The sequence below is a fragment of the Perca flavescens genome, chromosome 9 (genome assembly GCF_004354835.1).
Source record: "Perca flavescens isolate YP-PL-M2 chromosome 9, PFLA_1.0, whole genome shotgun sequence".
Taxonomy (NCBI): Eukaryota; Metazoa; Chordata; class Actinopteri; order Perciformes; family Percidae; genus Perca; species Perca flavescens.
Genome location: NC_041339.1, coordinates 26,549,358 through 26,565,963, shown reverse-complemented (window position 1 = coordinate 26,565,963; position 16,606 = coordinate 26,549,358). Strand labels below are relative to the sequence as shown.

The window sequence follows — 16,606 nt, the reverse complement described above, 5'->3', positions numbered from 1 at the left end:
CTCAACTTGCAAAGCACAAACTGGAGCAGTTTTCATCAACCCCAAACAAATCCTCAGTGCACGGGCCTGAATAACATCCAGGTCAGAGAGTACAGATTTAGCTGCAGATCCATATACAATACTGCCATAATCCAACCTAGATCGTATTAAGACTTGATAGATACTTCAGTGACGTAAAATCCGCCCCCCACTCCAAACCTGCAAGACATCTCATAACATTGATCACCTTTTTACATTTACTAACCACCTGTCTAACATGTTCTTTCCACGTCAGTCTCATATCAAAATACACACCTAAAAAACGAAAAGTATCAACTCTCTCCAACTTATTTCCATATAGTGTCAGATTACACTCATGGAGTTTCTTCCTTGTAAAGAACATAGTTTTAGTTTTTTCCACTGAAAATTTAAAACCCCATTGTGTTCCCCAGTCTGCCACTCACGTAACTGCATCCTGCATTTTCTTAATCAAATAGTCAATATTTCTCCCTCTTTTCCACATAGCTCCGTCATCAGCGAACAGTGATCTACCTATTTCCATGAATCCAACCCGCTTACACTTCCTTTTAAATAATAAAAGCTAGTAGGTAAGTCAATCTCAAATTTCATATTTAGGTCTGGGGTTGACAACGGAGCTAACTCCATGACAACTGAACAAACTGAATACAGTTTAGAAGAAAAAGCTAGTAGGTCACAATTTAAATACTGTAGGCTACATGAACTGTACATGTATTGGAGTCTTGGATTCTAGGAATAATGCAATGCAGGTATTTTGCAAGTCTTTTTAAGATTCAAACTGTATATCACTGATTTTCCCTATCATATTTAATCATTTTGATTATACGAATCTGCACACTGCATTGGCTACACATGCTTGTTTCTGAAGTTTAAATGTAAAAAATACAACTCCCATAATGCTTCAGGAGAATTCAGAAGTCAAATCGCAAACTGCGCCTGCTCGAACTGTTGTTGTCGGAAAAATGGCGGCACTGCTGCTGCAAGAGTTGGAAGGTTCCGAGATATCCAAGCTACCAAAAACAATTCAAAACAAACTCGATAAGATTTTTTCGGATCAGCAGTATGAAATCGATTATTTGAAAGCACAACAGGAACAATTTCGTGTTGACAGCGGTATGATATTTCCTGGTATAATGTTTGCTAGCGATGCTAGTGTGCTGGATAGCTAAATGTTTTACTTTACTCATGCAAACATGCCGGTTAACGGAACACAGTTAAAGTTATTTATTTGTTTGCTTTGAACGTACTAGCTAACACATTACACTGGTAATTGTCTTAGCTATGTCTTTTAACGACTTTGGGAATTTGGACCAACGCTAACGCTTGGCAGCACTGCAGGTTAACCACAGTTTGACGCTAATGAGCTAACGTTAACCTACTGAGCTAGCTAGCTAGCGTTAGCGTTGACAACGTGACATGAACAGTAATAGTTACTGTATAAAGTATATATAACACTAGCGTTAGCCAATTAACCATTTACCGTTTCATGTTTGTGTGTTTGCTGACCTTTTTACAGAGCAACACTTCTTTGAAAAAGTTAAACAACTTGCCCAGTGTCAGGAAGAATTTGTGTCCCAGACTCAAGAACATCTTAAATTGAAAGAGGAGTTTACTAAGCAAGGTAAAAGTGAACTTATTGCAATAGTATAAACGGATTTAACTTGACTTAGCTTCTCTGGTTGGTATTAATTAATGATATCGGCTATCTTCAAATCTCCCCTATTTAGAGGAGGATCTTAAAAGTGTGCGTAGGAAAAACAAGGAATATGAATCCGCACAAGAAAGGCTGTCATCAGAGCAGGTAAGGCATACAAAATCAGCCATCTATTCTGTGTCTACGTATTATGGATATTGTAATAATTAACACAAACTATGTCACAAGTTGCAGGGATGCTTACTTGTCAGAAGAAGTAACATTAGTGCTGTTAAAGTCACAGATGTCAACACTTGACTCAATGAACTTATCTGCTCATTTTAGTGCAGCTTTTCTGTATATTTCAGATGTAAGGACTGCATTAGTTTGCTATATGTTTGATTCTAACAAGCCTCTGTCAAAACTTAAATTTTTAACAAGCTACACAATGCTTAACCTAAAGTGTCTGAAACCATGTTCGCTTTTTGGAAAAGTAAAAGCATGATAACATGTCAGAGGTATATTTGGGTTTTGTGTCTTTGTTTGAATTGCCTACTTTGCATAAATGTAGAGGAGAATATTTTGTAAAATGTTAAATAAACAAACATGTTAAGTTGGAGAATGGACCACATTTTTTGAATTGGCTAGTTAGTTGAACTAAGACGATGGAATGGTAATCTATTTAGTGACTGGTAGATTTTGTAATCCACCAGCCACAGTGGTAGGTGGACAGAAAAGTTAATTTGCAACTCTGCTAAGGGTTATATTGATGTCACCAAAATTCCAGATATTATCCGCAACGCAAGTAGTGCTTAATTTGTATGCGATACCAGCAATTACTATGGTTGAAATAATGCTTCTCTTTTTAGACTTTGCTGTCAAAAGCCAAAGAGGAACTGGAGGCAGAAAAGCGAGAACTTGTGCGAACACTTGAAAGGAGATCCTTGGAAGTGGAGCATTTAAATGGTATGGAAGGATGGATTAGTCTAGAGACCTTTACAACTTTTTATTGCTGTTCATACATACTAACCGTCACTTTGACATGGAACTTGTTGTTTCTGTTGCTCCACTAGATGACTTCCGGCAACTCAATGATAAATTGGTGGAGGTCAACACCTCTAAGATGGCCCTGCAGATGAAATTGGATGAGCTTGAATCAGCTGAAGTCAACATAAAAGTAAGCTATGTTGCTATTTTAACATTGCTTGAATAATATATTTACATCAGGTTTGTCTTTCAAGAAAGTGACTTTGAAAACAGCTATTAGCTTCTATTATACTGCACATGTTTCCTTATAAACAAGTCACTGAATAAAGTTGGGGTGGTTTGCCGTTACAGTACAAGGAGAAGCGCATGGAACAAGAGAAGGAACTGCTGAATGGCCAAACATCTTGGCTGAACGAGGAGTTGAAGGCTAAGAGTGAGGAACTACTGTCCTTGTCCCGACAGAAGGGAAACGAGATCCTGGAACTGAAGTGCAACCTGGAGAACAAGGAAGACGAGGCATGTCTCTTTTTTGTTTACATAAAGATGTTTATAAAGCTGAATGACTTGGAGAATAAAGCAATGAAAGCAGCAGCAACAAATACAATGATAATGACAGCATGACTATTTCATTTGGCCCAATTACATTGCATTATATGTAGAGCTAAGGTGTGATGTCCCACCCATAGACTAATAGTTGTAAATAGACATGGTACATGGTGGATGCAGTCACTTACTGCTCAGTTATGAATGATTACCATCATCTCCTATGGTCATTACTTAATGTTTTTTGCTTGTGACTTTCAGGTGAACAGACTCCAAGACCAAGTGGCCAGTTTGAAGACTTCAAATGAACACCTTCAGAAACAGAATGAGGACATGATCAGCAAACTAAAAGAAGTATGTGTTTGATAATTCTTACAGCCTATCCCACATTTTCATCCTGTCTTGGTTTACACAGAAACAAGAATTCCATTGTTGTCATGTACTTTATATTCTGCAACAAAGTGATCAATATTGTACACTCTTTGTTCATTCTAGGCCAAGGAACAACAAGCTACCATGGAGGAAAAGTTCAGAAACGAGCTGAATGCCAACATTAAACTTTCCAATCTATACAAGGTATGTATATGTATGAGAGCAAGCTGATGTGATACAGTACTTTGTACCACCAAAGCATTTACTCCCAGGGAGTAATTTCAGTTTATGTTCATGAAGTATCACTTTTTCACATTTTCAGAATATGCCAAAGCATCTCATGTCTTTTGGCTTATTTGTTTAGATGAGATTTTTAAACCTAGTCCAAGACAAAATTAATGCTACATATTTCTTTCACCTCAGAGTTTATATTTACCATTACTGAAATGATGTACTGTGTATTAGATAGTTCTTTGTGCCATTTATAAAAACTTTTTGCCAACTCTAACGTTGTTGTGGTGGCAGGGAGCAGCAGCAGATTCTGAGGCAAAAAGTGAAGAGCTGAGTGGGGCAGTGGAGGAGCTGCATAAGCTGCTGAAGGATGCTGGAGAAGGTGCGAGGCAATAACAGAATGACCACATATTCCATTTTTATTATTTAGTACTTGACTTCTTCCTAGACGTGGAGAGTCTGAATATGCTTAATTTAGTTCCCAGTTGTTGGTATTCCCTCACGTTGGCTCTGTTTATTCTTTCTGCCACAGCAAACAAGGCCCTTGAAGAGAAGTTGCAGGAGATGAACGGTGCCACAGACAAAAGTGTTGCTGAGCTAAAGGAGAGGATCCAGGGTCTCGAGAAAGAGCTGGACAATGCCAATGAGCTGCTATCCAGTTCTAAACTTAGAGGTCTGTTGGGTTGATTCTGGTACTTTCTTGAATTTAAAATAAGCCATTATCAAGTCTGGTAATTACTTATTAAATAACCTGTGATCTCTCTACTACTTTTTGAATGTCCAGGCCCTACTGGTACATCGGTGCTCACAGAAGAGCAAATGACAACCATGTCTCCAACAGCAGCTGCTGTATCCAAGATCAAGCCCGGGATGAAGCTGACGGAGGTTTGTGCAACTGATTGTTTTTTGGGGGCAAACTTTTTATTGAACAATGAACATTACATTACGAACATAGTGCCATTGCCTTGCCGTTTAAATAAATAAATAAATAAATAGAAAGAGGAGAAATAGAGGACAGGAGATGAACTAACCTACAAAGATAAAGTAAGCAAAGAAAAAAAAGGGGGGGGTACAGACATTTTCCAGACCCATCAGTGGGAACTCGTTGCATTAGACAACAGAGAGTCTTGCAGTCACACAGCATAATTCACAGTAACCCCTTATATGCGAGCAAGCAATGTTATGTCAGAAAGAGAAGTGATAAGAGCATCCCAGGCCTGCACAGTAGATGCTCGCGCTTTATGTATGACAGCCATTGACCTTTCTAAAAGCAATGTTTCTAAAATAATTTAGTCATTCTTTTGCCGAACGGGATGTCCGGGGAAAACCATGAGTGTATTATGGTCTTCTTAGCGGCAGTCAATCCTGCAAATATAACTTTCCTCTGTGCCAATCTGGTGTTGCCACTAAAAGCAGAGTCATCATTGAATAGAAGTAGGTGGGGTGGGGGGTGGGGGAACTGATTTTTAACACCAAAATTACTTTATTATTAACCTTATTAGGATCTGAGGGAATGCCTTGTGACAATTGGTTTTATGTTGATGAGGTGCAATGGATTGCCACAATAGATTACCAATATTACTTGATGCAATGCAGTCTATAGACCATATTAAGGTCAAGCTTATGTTTGGTTTTATTTTAGAAACCCCTCAGTGTAAAACGAGTGCTGTTAGACCACACCATTATGTGTTTTTTGACAATGTTTGTTATAGACTTGCTTGTGCTAATTAATTCAGTTTTATTAAACCGTTTGAACTAACAGTGAGCCCAGTTGTCTGCACTGCTCATGTTTCCCTTCTGGACTATTTTGCTTTGATACGAGCTCTCATCTGTATTTTCAGTTGTATAGTGCATACGTAGAGAGCCAGGAGCAGTTGCAGCTGGAGCGATTGGAGAACAAGCGGGTCAACAAGTACCTGGATGACATTGTGCAGGAAGTGGAAGCAAAAGCCCCTATCCTCAAACGGCAGAGGGACGAACATGAGCGCTTGCAGAAGTCAGTGGCCAGTCTTTCTGCCAAGCTGGAGCAGGCTGTTACGGTTGGTTATGCATACAGGTTAAATGTATATTCAGTGTAATGTGATTTTTCCATTAGATTGCATTGTTGTTTTTCCTCCATTATGTTTATATTATTGTGTTTACTTCAGGAGGTGCACCGTCTGCAAAAGGAGGCTGATGAAGCTAACAAGCGCTCCTCTGTTCTGGAAAGGGACAACCAGAGGTGTGAACTGCAGCTGGGAGACATGGCTCAGCAGGTGGGTGCTCACTCTCTTATTCCAGTTTAAAGGATAATCCTGGTCAGATTTCTCCAAATTCGTATTTTCCATGCTAACCATGGTCTTTCCTGCCAGGTGCGCGTGCTGCTGATAGAGCTGGAAGAGGCTCGTGGAAACCATGTGGTTCATGAGGAGGAGGTGAGCTCAGCCGACATCAGCAGCACATCAGAGGTGATCAGCCAACACTTGGTGACCTTCCGTGGTGTAGAGGAGCTGCAGAAGCAGAATCAGCGTCTTCTGGTGGCCCTTAGGGAGCTCAGTGATGCCCAGGAGAAAGAGGAGTTTGAGGCCACTGGCAACAAGTACGTTAGACTGAGTGCTGCTGGGTTCTTTTAGTTTCTTTGTTCTTTTGTTTCTTGTAATCAATAACATAACTGTAAGTGAGGTAACTGGCTTTTTTATGTGATGTCTCGCTATCCAAATTCAGTGATTGGTAACAACATTGGGAGGAAAGAATGCTAAAGAACAAGAGTACCAAGCATTAAAAACACCCAAACATGCCATCTCAACATACATTTATATTCATAAATGTATTATTATAAGTAACCAAAGATGTCAAACTGTCAGTTAGGCTAAGAAAGATGATCTGTTACAGACGTGGTGAACTGGAGCAGAGTTTGGAGAAAGCCAAGGTTGAGCTGGAGTCCCTGAAGGAGCAGCGCGGGCAACAGATTAAGATGACTGAGTCCATCGTAAGGCAGAGGGACATGTACCGCATGCTGCTTGCTCAGGCAACCGGAGTCAGCTTCCCTCAACAAGGTAACAGACATGAGATAAACCAAGTTATATACTACTGACACAAGACAGGACATCCTGTACATGCACATTTAACTGCTTCCATTATGGCACCAAGCAATTTTTAGTAGTTCAGTTTTGGTCCGATGACAATGGCTTAAACAGTGATTTGGCTGAACTTTTGAGTGTTTTTCCTTAAGGTACACCACCTGAAGAGTTCTCCCTGGCCTCCACCCCCCGACGCTCACCTGCAGCCATTCCCACCCCAGGAACGCCCACTGCACTTGTCTCCATGGCAACAGAGTCTGCTGAAGCCTTGGAGGCCAAGGCAGCTTTGCGACAGGTGAGCAAACCACGATATAAGGCATCTTCAAGTTTATTATCTTAGCAGTCTTGACAGCCCATGGTGCATGTCAAGCAGTGCCCAGCACATGACCCATGGGAATAACTCAATTTTAGTTACAGGCATTATTTTGCTTGATGTTTACTGTAAAGCACTCCATATTCAGATTTCTCTGTATCAGTGAACATATCAAGGCTATCTGTGGGTCAGTATTTATGGATGTTGTCACTCACTACAAGCACACACTCTACTGATGAGCTTGGCTCACTCGTTTTCCATGACTGCCACTAGATAACAATGTGTCTAAATTGACAGATCTGCATTTAATACACATAATTATTATGTGCCTAAAATATTATTACCCTTTTCTGCTAATGATGCTAGAGAATGAATTGGAGTGAAAAGTGCAACAGTGCCAAGTGGGCAAACAAGAAAGAAACTAAATTGATTAGGATTTAGGTTTATTTGGTTCTTATTTTATTTAAAGTAATCAGAAACTGTAAGTGTGTATGGCTCTAGAGTTGCAGACCCAGATTTCACTGATGTGATATTTTACAGCTAGAAAGAGGGCCTTTAATAAAACTAAAACTAATACTATCTTCTATGTAGTAGAATGGTGCAAACATTTTTTAAACAGGTGCTACATAGCCGGAGAAAAAGGGCTGTGCTATTCCATTTCGCTCAACAGGTAGAAAACCTACAACTACCAGAATGTGCTGCACTGCACCAAATAAATACTCCCGCTGGTGGGTGATGTAATGCGTTAACGTCACAGAATCAATATGGCGGCCGGCTGGTAACAAACAATCTTGTCTGACAGTTAAAACGGTAAGGCGAGAAATAGGCAATGCACTAAAGAATCTTGGATTATATTTGATCAGCGCTGCCTAGTTTTACGATTAATCAGAGCTTTGTCAGCCTCCGTTTTCGCAACAGGAAACGGTATGGCGCCCACTTCCTGTTGACAAACTCACATGAAAATGGTATTTTTCAGATGATAACTAAACTCTAAAAAATAAAAATGTCTGGTTGCATCTGCAGTTGCAGGAGGTGTTCTCCACCAATAAGAAGGAGCATATGGAGAGTACCAAGGCACTGACAGAGCAGAACGAGAAGCTTCAGGATCAGATCTCTGACCTTCATTCCCAGAATGCCAAGATATCCACCCAGCTAGAGTTTGCCTCAAAGAGGTAAGTTTTTTAAAACCACCTTCTGGTTTACTCAACACTAAATGTGTTTTAAAGAATACATAGTAGAGTACATAGGGCACTAAAAAGGATGTCCGTCTCAACAATATCAGGTATGAAATGCTGCAGGACAACGTTGAGCGCTACAGGAAAGAGATTGCTTCCCTCAGAGAAAAAGGACAGAATATGGCCACTGCCTCACAGAAGCATGAGCAGACCATCCACACTTTGAATGAGGATCTGAAAGCTGCCAAAGAGAAACTTACCATGGCTGAGGTTTGTCTTTGTTCCAGCAATCTTTTTCGTGGTGATGTTTGTGCCCGATTTGGTTTTCTTCGCATTTTTATCATCATGTGCCATTTGCAGTGGTGCTCAATTTAGTTTTGGGACTGCTTGAGGAATAGTAGAGCAATCTAGAATGATCTCCTCCTGTCTCTTAGGGCCAAGCTGAGACCCTGCGTAAGGAGAGAGACATGCTGAAGCTGGTGGAGTCCAGGCTGAATCAGGAGAAAGAGTCAATCATGAGCCAACAACAGAGCCAGAGCCTGCTGCTGACCAACCTCCAGGCCATTCAGGTAATCTATAAGTATGACATTTGTCACTCATTGTTTCACACACATAAACACAGTTCAAAATTAAAACTACTGTGCTCTTCTAGGCCACTCTTGAGCGTTCAGAGACTGATACACGTCAGCGTCTAAACAGCCAGTTGGAGAAGCAGGAACGAGAGATCTCCCAGCTGCAGAAGAGGCTGGAGCACGAGGTGGAACAGCGCCACCTGCTCAGCAGAAACCAGGAAGTAAGCATAAAATTGATTGGTCTGCTTTCTGCTAGTATACACAATGGTTTCCCCTCAGTTATGTATGCCTAAGTTATGTGCAAAGGTGTTGTGGTGTACTGATAAATCAGTACTGTTTACTGGATTTAAAGAACAACTTAACTTCCAGTTTAATCTTGAACATACCACCTTTACAAATGAAACAAATGCATTACAACCCAGAACAAGACACAGAAATAAGATAATAATAATAACAGAAATGTGCTTACTTGTCGATGTTACTGATTTCTCATGCACAGGTCCAGTTGCTGGAGGCAAAGAGGCAGCTTGAGCTACAGCTACCATTACACCAGAAGACCAAGGAGCTGCTGAATGCTGCTGAGTTGGAGCTTAACACACTCCGGCTGCAGCTAGGCAGCAGCGAAGCACGTCACACCTTGAGCTCCCCCACCACGTCCATTATCAGAGGTTAGCACAACAAACGCACACACAAACCACCGCAGACGTACATAACACACAGCACAATACACAGAGGAATCCCTACATGTACACACCTAAATGTATAGTATTTCCAATGGTTGTTATCAAATCCCATGACCACATAAATGTAAGCAAAATAAATCCTAGGTTAACGTCACTGGAAGTCAATTCGTTTATGGCTTCTCGTAAAGTCCCTGTCTGTGTAATTATTGTGCACTGCAATCACCATTTACATGCTAGTTTGCATTTTTGGGAATTTTATAAGAGCAATAAATTGTCTATTTTTGTTGTTGACTTGACCTACTTTTTCAAAAGAAATATGCTAGGATGCTATGGTTTCAACTCCTGGTGTTATAACAATTTATATGAGATAGGATCCAGTAAGAGAGACACATTTTTAGACAATATAAAATGTCTGAGCCACACTCTTCTCAAATGTTTGTGGGTTTTAAGTACATACTTCTAACAATGTACTTACTCCATAATCCACCCTCCTTTCCTAAAAGCATACTATTATTACTTTTGTCCAATTTCGTCACTCACTTCTGCCCGTGATGCTTTCTGATTTCAGGCCTGCCGGGTTCAGATCAAGACAGAGAGGACCTACAGTGCCGCCTGCGGCTGGCTGAAACCCGGGCAGAAGAGCTGGCAGAGAGCCTCAGGGCAGCCACCTCCAGCATGGAGCAGTACAGAGCCATGGCTCAGAGCCTGGAGGAGTCCCTGGATAAAGAGAAACAGGTGCAAAACAAACCCAAACTGTCAGTGTTCCACCTCTCATAAAACCATTGAGTATAACCATAAAAACGTTGACGATTTTAAAATAAAAACACATATAAATACTACTACACTCCAGGTAACGATCTGACAAAAACATAAAGATCGTAATTAATTCCATTACACTGTAAGATATTTGAAAATGCAATGTTGAGAAATGCTGCATTTTCAATTAACTGAATTCTAACGTGCGGAAATTTATTGACACCACTTTCTATTGCAATATTTAATTTTCATATGCGGCTGCCTACTATTACCTAGAACCTTGCTGAGTTAGACAAAAGTTGTCAGCATGCCTCTTGCCAATTAAGCAAATAACATGGCTATTTGTAAAAAATAAAATAAAAATAGCCCTGTTTGAATTTGTTTTATTCTTTACTGCAAAGGTCATGGCATTTTATGTTGGTTAGAATACAGATTTTCCTAAATACACACATTTTTATTTTTGATTTAAAACATGGCAAAAACAAACCTTGGTACATTTTTTTAGAGTTAATGAAGGTCATTGTTGTATAAAATACTTATATTTGCAAACGTCTAATCACCAGGTAACTGAGCAGGCACGCTCATCCATTGAAGCTCGTATAAAGGAGGCTGAGAAGCAGCACCATAGGCTGGAGGAGAAGCTTCTGGAAGCAGAGAAAGACAAAGACAATTTAGAAGAGCAGAAGAGGAGAGCCCTGGCCTCTCTGGAGGAACAGGTATATTAAATCCCACATTATTAAGCACTGTTTTGGTGTTCAGTTTTATTTGACATTATACAAGTAAGTCACACTCTTCATTTTTTATTTGTTGTGTGTCTGTTAGATGAACAGTCTAAGGAACAGTCTGAGCAGTGCCCAGGCAGATCACCAGGCGGTGCTACAGCAACTGGCAGTAGTTGAAGCCCAGCAGCAGCAAGCTCTACAAGACAGCCAGGAGCAAGTAAGCAGCTATCACAGCTATCACATATTACTGATAATCTAATTAAATTCAGCGTACCTGATACTGACCACCTTTTGGTTCCTTATCTCATCTATCTTTAGAGAATGTTCCCACAGAGGAAGCTGTGCATAAGCCACCGCAATTTCTTATGTCAACATTTCCCCCCCTATATTTAACATAATATGGATTTCTTAAAATTATTAGTTATATATTAAAATTTTTTTTTTGCTATTTTATCAGTAGAAGAGATTAATTACATATTGTTATATTCTGTCAAATTGTATAGGTGTATAGGTTATATAGGTCTCCCTTCTCTAAATACCTCTCTGAGTGATCACAAAGCACGTTGAAACCTCAAGTAATGTCAAAAACAGCTATTTCTATATCTCTTAGACATCTAGTAAACCAGATGTCATGGTGATCAGGCAGTGAAAAGATGATCGATATTACCTTAACATGCAATGATTATCTCAAATCTTTTTTCCAATTTCCTAGGCTAAGATGGCAGCCGAAGCACAAGATAAGTATGAGCGGGAGATGATGCTGCATGCAGCAGACGTGGAAGCCCTGCAGGCTGCTAAGGCTCAGGCCCTGCAGGCTGTTGGGCTCAGACACCAGCTGGATGAGAGAGCCCAGAGGGTCAGTGCTGAGCTACTGGAGGCCAGAGTCTCCTGGGGGGAGCAGGAGAAGATCATCAAGGTGATTTGATAGACCGGATTAGATATAATAACATAGTTTAAAAGCATTTATTTTGGGTTTGATTTAATCATATTTTACTCAAGGTGGTAATGATTATTTTCTCCAGTTGCTTGTTTTTAATAGAAGTGATCAATAAGTTTTAATTTTAATTTCTTTGCTCATATTATAGGAGGAGATGTCGAAGATGGAGAGCCGCTATGAGGAGTTGCAGAGGCAGAACACCCTCCTGCATGAGCAGATCCAGACGATGAGCAGCAAGATGGCTGACAAGTTGCAACATGCTGCCAGTGAGAGTCCCATGAACATCTCCCTGGCTGAGGAGGGCAAATCTCAAGACCAAGTCCTTGAGATTCTCAGGTAATGCATGTTTATTTCAAATTGCATTATCCTTTGTGTACTCTTCAGATGGTACAAAATGCTGCAGCGCATCTCTTAACAGGAGCACGTAAATATGAGCACATTACCCTCCACTGGCTCCCCGTATATTTTAGGATCCAATTTAAAATTAATTTACTTGTATTTAAATCCTTAAATGGTCTTGCCCCATCATACCTGTCCGACTTGCTTCACCCCTACACTCTGACCCGCTCACTTAGGTCAGCTGATCAACTGCGCCTGAGTGTTCCTAAAACAAAGCAGAAACTTAAAGGGGATCGTGCTTTTGCTGTGGCAGCTCCAAAAATATGGAATGAGCTACCTCTGCCTCTTAGACGGGCTTCTTCACTGTCTACTTTTAAATCTCTTCTTAAAACCCACCTTTTTTCCTTGGCCTTTCCCAGCAGAGGCTGACATTTTTGTGTAATTATTTTGACTGTGATACTGTTTTATGTTATAAATGTAGATGTTGTAAATATTTTAAATTATTTAAATTTTTTCTGTACAGCACCTTGTGCAACGTTGGCTGCTTTTAAAGTGCTTTATAAATAAATTTGATTGATTGAAGGAACCTTGCCAATATAATTTGTTGTATGTTTATGCTGCTTTATGTCATTTGGAAAAATTAAGCGGAGGTTGGACGCTGCAATCTTTACTAGTATGCCTTCCCATGGTCTTGTTCCTATCCTTTCATGTTCTTCATCATTTTTGATATCCTTATTTGCTTTCCATCACAGGTTTGTGCGACGGGAGAAGGAGATTGCAGAGTCTCGTTTTGAGATTGCCCAAGGGGAGAGTTTGCGTTATCGTCTGAGGGTGGAGCACCTGGAACGTGAACTGAAGGAGATGCAGGACAGCTTGAGTGCTGCAAAGGAGAGGATGCAGGTATGTTTTTCTGCTCGTTTTTCTTTATTTTCTTCTCCTGTCCACTAAAAAAAATCCTATCTGTGGATCAGTCAATTTAGTTGATTGTCAATAGGAAGATAGAGAATCTGTTTTCCTGGAAGTTTCATTGCTTTGTGAAAAGAAATCCTCTATTTGTTCACTTTCCTCTATGGAGGTCGAAGTGAGGTCAAGGACATTTTACTTAACGAAATACACAAGACATGAGTCTAACCTGGCCACTAGGACTCAAACCTAGAGAGAAACCATATGTGACTAATAGCCCAATGCTAATCCTACTCAGGTGACCGCAAAGACCTTGTCTCAGCATGATGAGCTGATGAAGAAGACGGAAACTATGAGCATCCTGATGGAGACCAACAAGATGCTGAGAGAGGAGAAGGACAAGATGGAGCAAGAACTGCAGCAAACCCAAGCTAAGGTATCCTTGAAAAGTGTTGTATTTGATGTGCCCCCCTTTTAATATGCTATGCACCAATGATATAATCTATTTTGCCAAATTAAGTAAAAGGACATACTCCTGTTAGGCCTCCAAATGAAGACGTTTCAGCTCATCTTCTTTGTGTTTCAGGTACAAAAGCTGGAGTCCGACATCATGCCACTGCAGCAGGCCAACTCTGAGCTAAGTGAGAAGAGCGGCATGCTGCAGGCGGAGAAGAAGTTGTTGGAAGAGGAGATCAAGCGCTGGAAAGCTCGAACCCAGGTAAGGGAAAAGACTACAAAGAAAATACATAATGTTGTTTGTAAGAAGGGGAGAAATACATAAGCCACATTTTTTTTCCCACCACTAACGCAAAACCTTTTCTCATGTACTTTTAGCATTTGGTGACCCAGCAAAAAGATTCCGATCCGGAGAAGGAGGCCCATCTCAAACGCATTCTGCAGCTCACTGAGGACGGTACCAGACTTAAAGCGGAGGTTCTCAGGTGAGGGATTAAAATGAACTATTGAATTTAATTGACCAGGATATTAAGTGTCTTATTTAATCCCACCAGTTCCTTTTCTGCAACTTTAGTATCATTTTCACAATCTCTTTATTTCTCTCTATAGGAGCAATAATCTAACGGCATCTCTGCAAAGCCAGATACAGAACTTGCGTGAAAATGTTAGTAAGATAACTGATGAGAGGAATACTCTGAAGAAGGAAGTGGAGACCAAGAACCAGGAACTCCAGGAGAAGGGGCGAACTATTACCCAGGTCAAGAAGATTGGACGCCGCTACAAGACTCAGTATGATGAACTCAAGGTGGAACACGACAAGGTAAGAGCTCAGTAGCTGTTAATCACACTACCTTAGTCTTTAATCCAAAGTTTAAAACAAAAGGTGCATGGTTGTATGGATCTGTTCAATCCATTTTGAATAGTTGCCTAAAGCCACCCCTGTTGTGCTTGTTTGAGCATAATTAACCTTTGATACTGTGTATCCTCCAGTTGGTAGCCGAGGCTGCAGCAGGTCCATCCCAAGAGGAGGTGGCTCGTCAAGCCTCGGTTCAGGAGCTGCAGAGCCTCAGAGATTCTCTGAACCAGGCCGAAGCAAAGACCAGAGAGCTGGAAGGACAGCTGGAGAACCTCAACAAGGTTAAACCACACATCACACAAGTTTCAGCCAACGCCTTCGACTGAACTGTCCGCTTTGCTGTTAGACTAGTGTTCTTCTTAGCCTGCTGTCAGGGAGGCAGGACATGCTTGTCGTACACTGATCGGGTTGCAAGATTATATAGCCTGCATAGTTAACCTTTTTAATATCACTGCAGAAATGTTCTTGAAAAAAGTCTTATATAGACAGTGCTCCCCCAAATACGCTTGTTTTTTCTACATGCATAGATTCATTAGTATCATGTCTTCCTGGCCTGTGACAGGTTGTTACAGAGCGCGAGACTGAAGGGCGTAATGCCCAGGAACAGTCCTCCAGGCTGCAGGCAGAGCTGACCAGGCTGAGGCAGGAGCTGCAGGATAAAGTTTCTCAGGAGGACACGCTGAGACAGCAGATGACTGAGAAGGAGGAGAAGACCAGGAAGGCCATTGTTTATGCCAAGCAGAAGATCAACCAGCTCATGAGTGAGAGGCTGTCCTTCATATTACAATCAATGGACCCATAATGCATGCCTCTTTTATTTGCCCCTATTGTAATGTTAGTACATGTTTCTGACCTAAATGATTTATGTCCAGGCTCCAAAGACCAGCTGCAGAAGGAAAATGAGGAGTTAAAGCAGCAGCGTGAGGAGCTGGAGGTGCGGGTGAGCGCTCTCAAGTCTCAATACGAGGGCCGCCTGAGTCGACAGGAGAGAGAACTGCGAGACCTGCGAGGCCAACAAGAGAGACAAGAGCAGAGAGACGAGCCACCTGAGGCAGGTCCCAGCAAGGTGGGAGAGTCTGCTTTAAAGTCTTCGCAAGCCACACATTTACAATTTTTTGTTTTCATTTTACAGAAAGTATGCAGCTGAAGTTTAACACATGCAATGGGTAATTTGCTAAACATGGGATGTCAAGAAAAGAGTTGGAACTTTTCTTATCAGCAGTGTTATTGTTTACAAATAAAATCTTCTTTACATGTTAGTTTTGTCAGTACCTTCCCATACATTCCTAGAAACAACATAAACTTTTCAGCACTGTAAAATGTAACTTACATTTTCAGGTTTGTTAATGGAGTTAAAGAGTTAGTTACCTCTACGTCATATGAAACAACTAGGAGGATTGTCCATGGGCAATGTCTTGAATACATAATTGATAAGTTAATTAGATTGGATCGGAGAATGGCAACTTCCTGATGTCTAAAAAAGCATCTCAAGTGGCATTGTTACAAGTTTGGTGAAACTACAGTATCTTGATTGGTTCCCATCATGACTTTTGTCTTTCTGTCCTGATTTTCAGACCCAGGAACAGCAGAGGAGCACAGAACAGAGACAGATCAGTCTGAAGACGACCCCAGCGACAGACAGGGGCAGGTATGATACACAACCACTAAAAAAATCGTTTCCACTGTAGTGCAACATGGGTATATACATACCTGCAAACTTGTCGCTTTTCGGCGAAAATCGCCGTTTTGAATGGGAAAATGTCATCCACGTGGATCGTGTAGATCCGAAGTTTTTATTTCGTGGCGGGGGGTGCTGATACAGCCTTAACGACCGTTCTCTACCGGACAGAATAGCAACTCGGATTTAGGTGCCTTATTTAGATGCCACTTAAATGCCTCCGCTTCTCTCTGATGCTCCGAAAACAGATGTTAGAGGAAACTGAATGATGTGTCACGTTTTTCAGCCCTTCTGAGTTTGCAAGTATGTATATAGAAGTGAACACATCATAATTTTTCCTGCCGTTCTGGGATGTTTTTTAGTACACTTCCTG

The 16,606-nt window shown here is 40.9% G+C and overlaps 1 protein-coding gene across 2 annotated transcripts in view; it reads left to right on the top strand.

Moving 5' to 3' along the window:
* Nucleotides 1–948: 948 nt before the first annotated feature.
* Nucleotides 949–16,606, top strand: part of tprb (translocated promoter region b, nuclear basket protein) — a 26,850-nt gene continuing 11,192 nt past the window's right edge. Inside the window, exons 1-35 of one of the 2 annotated variants that reach the window (XM_028586829.1) lie at nt 949–1,131; nt 1,535–1,639; nt 1,746–1,819; nt 2,521–2,617; nt 2,725–2,828; nt 2,990–3,154; nt 3,443–3,535; nt 3,677–3,757; nt 4,079–4,166; nt 4,317–4,457; nt 4,569–4,669; nt 5,626–5,823; nt 5,932–6,039; nt 6,136–6,362; nt 6,656–6,819; nt 6,996–7,138; nt 8,180–8,328; nt 8,439–8,601; nt 8,766–8,900; nt 8,984–9,124; nt 9,403–9,571; nt 10,155–10,321; nt 10,906–11,058; nt 11,165–11,281; nt 11,777–11,980; nt 12,150–12,337; nt 13,093–13,240; nt 13,542–13,679; nt 13,830–13,961; nt 14,078–14,184; nt 14,309–14,519; nt 14,690–14,836; nt 15,118–15,316; nt 15,428–15,621; nt 16,130–16,203. In XM_028586829.1, the coding sequence (XP_028442630.1) occupies nt 981–1,131; nt 1,535–1,639; nt 1,746–1,819; nt 2,521–2,617; nt 2,725–2,828; nt 2,990–3,154; nt 3,443–3,535; nt 3,677–3,757; nt 4,079–4,166; nt 4,317–4,457; nt 4,569–4,669; nt 5,626–5,823; nt 5,932–6,039; nt 6,136–6,362; nt 6,656–6,819; nt 6,996–7,138; nt 8,180–8,328; nt 8,439–8,601; nt 8,766–8,900; nt 8,984–9,124; nt 9,403–9,571; nt 10,155–10,321; nt 10,906–11,058; nt 11,165–11,281; nt 11,777–11,980; nt 12,150–12,337; nt 13,093–13,240; nt 13,542–13,679; nt 13,830–13,961; nt 14,078–14,184; nt 14,309–14,519; nt 14,690–14,836; nt 15,118–15,316; nt 15,428–15,621; nt 16,130–16,203 (4,976 nt within the window). In that variant the 5' untranslated portion in view covers nt 949–980. The remainder of the gene's footprint in view (nt 1,132–1,534; nt 1,640–1,745; nt 1,820–2,520; nt 2,618–2,724; nt 2,829–2,989; nt 3,155–3,442; nt 3,536–3,676; nt 3,758–4,078; nt 4,167–4,316; nt 4,458–4,568; nt 4,670–5,625; nt 5,824–5,931; nt 6,040–6,135; nt 6,363–6,655; nt 6,820–6,995; nt 7,139–8,179; nt 8,329–8,438; nt 8,602–8,765; nt 8,901–8,983; nt 9,125–9,402; nt 9,572–10,154; nt 10,322–10,905; nt 11,059–11,164; nt 11,282–11,776; nt 11,981–12,149; nt 12,338–13,092; nt 13,241–13,541; nt 13,680–13,829; nt 13,962–14,077; nt 14,185–14,308; nt 14,520–14,689; nt 14,837–15,117; nt 15,317–15,427; nt 15,622–16,129; nt 16,204–16,606) is intronic. The other variant, XM_028586830.1, reaches the window with a different exon arrangement.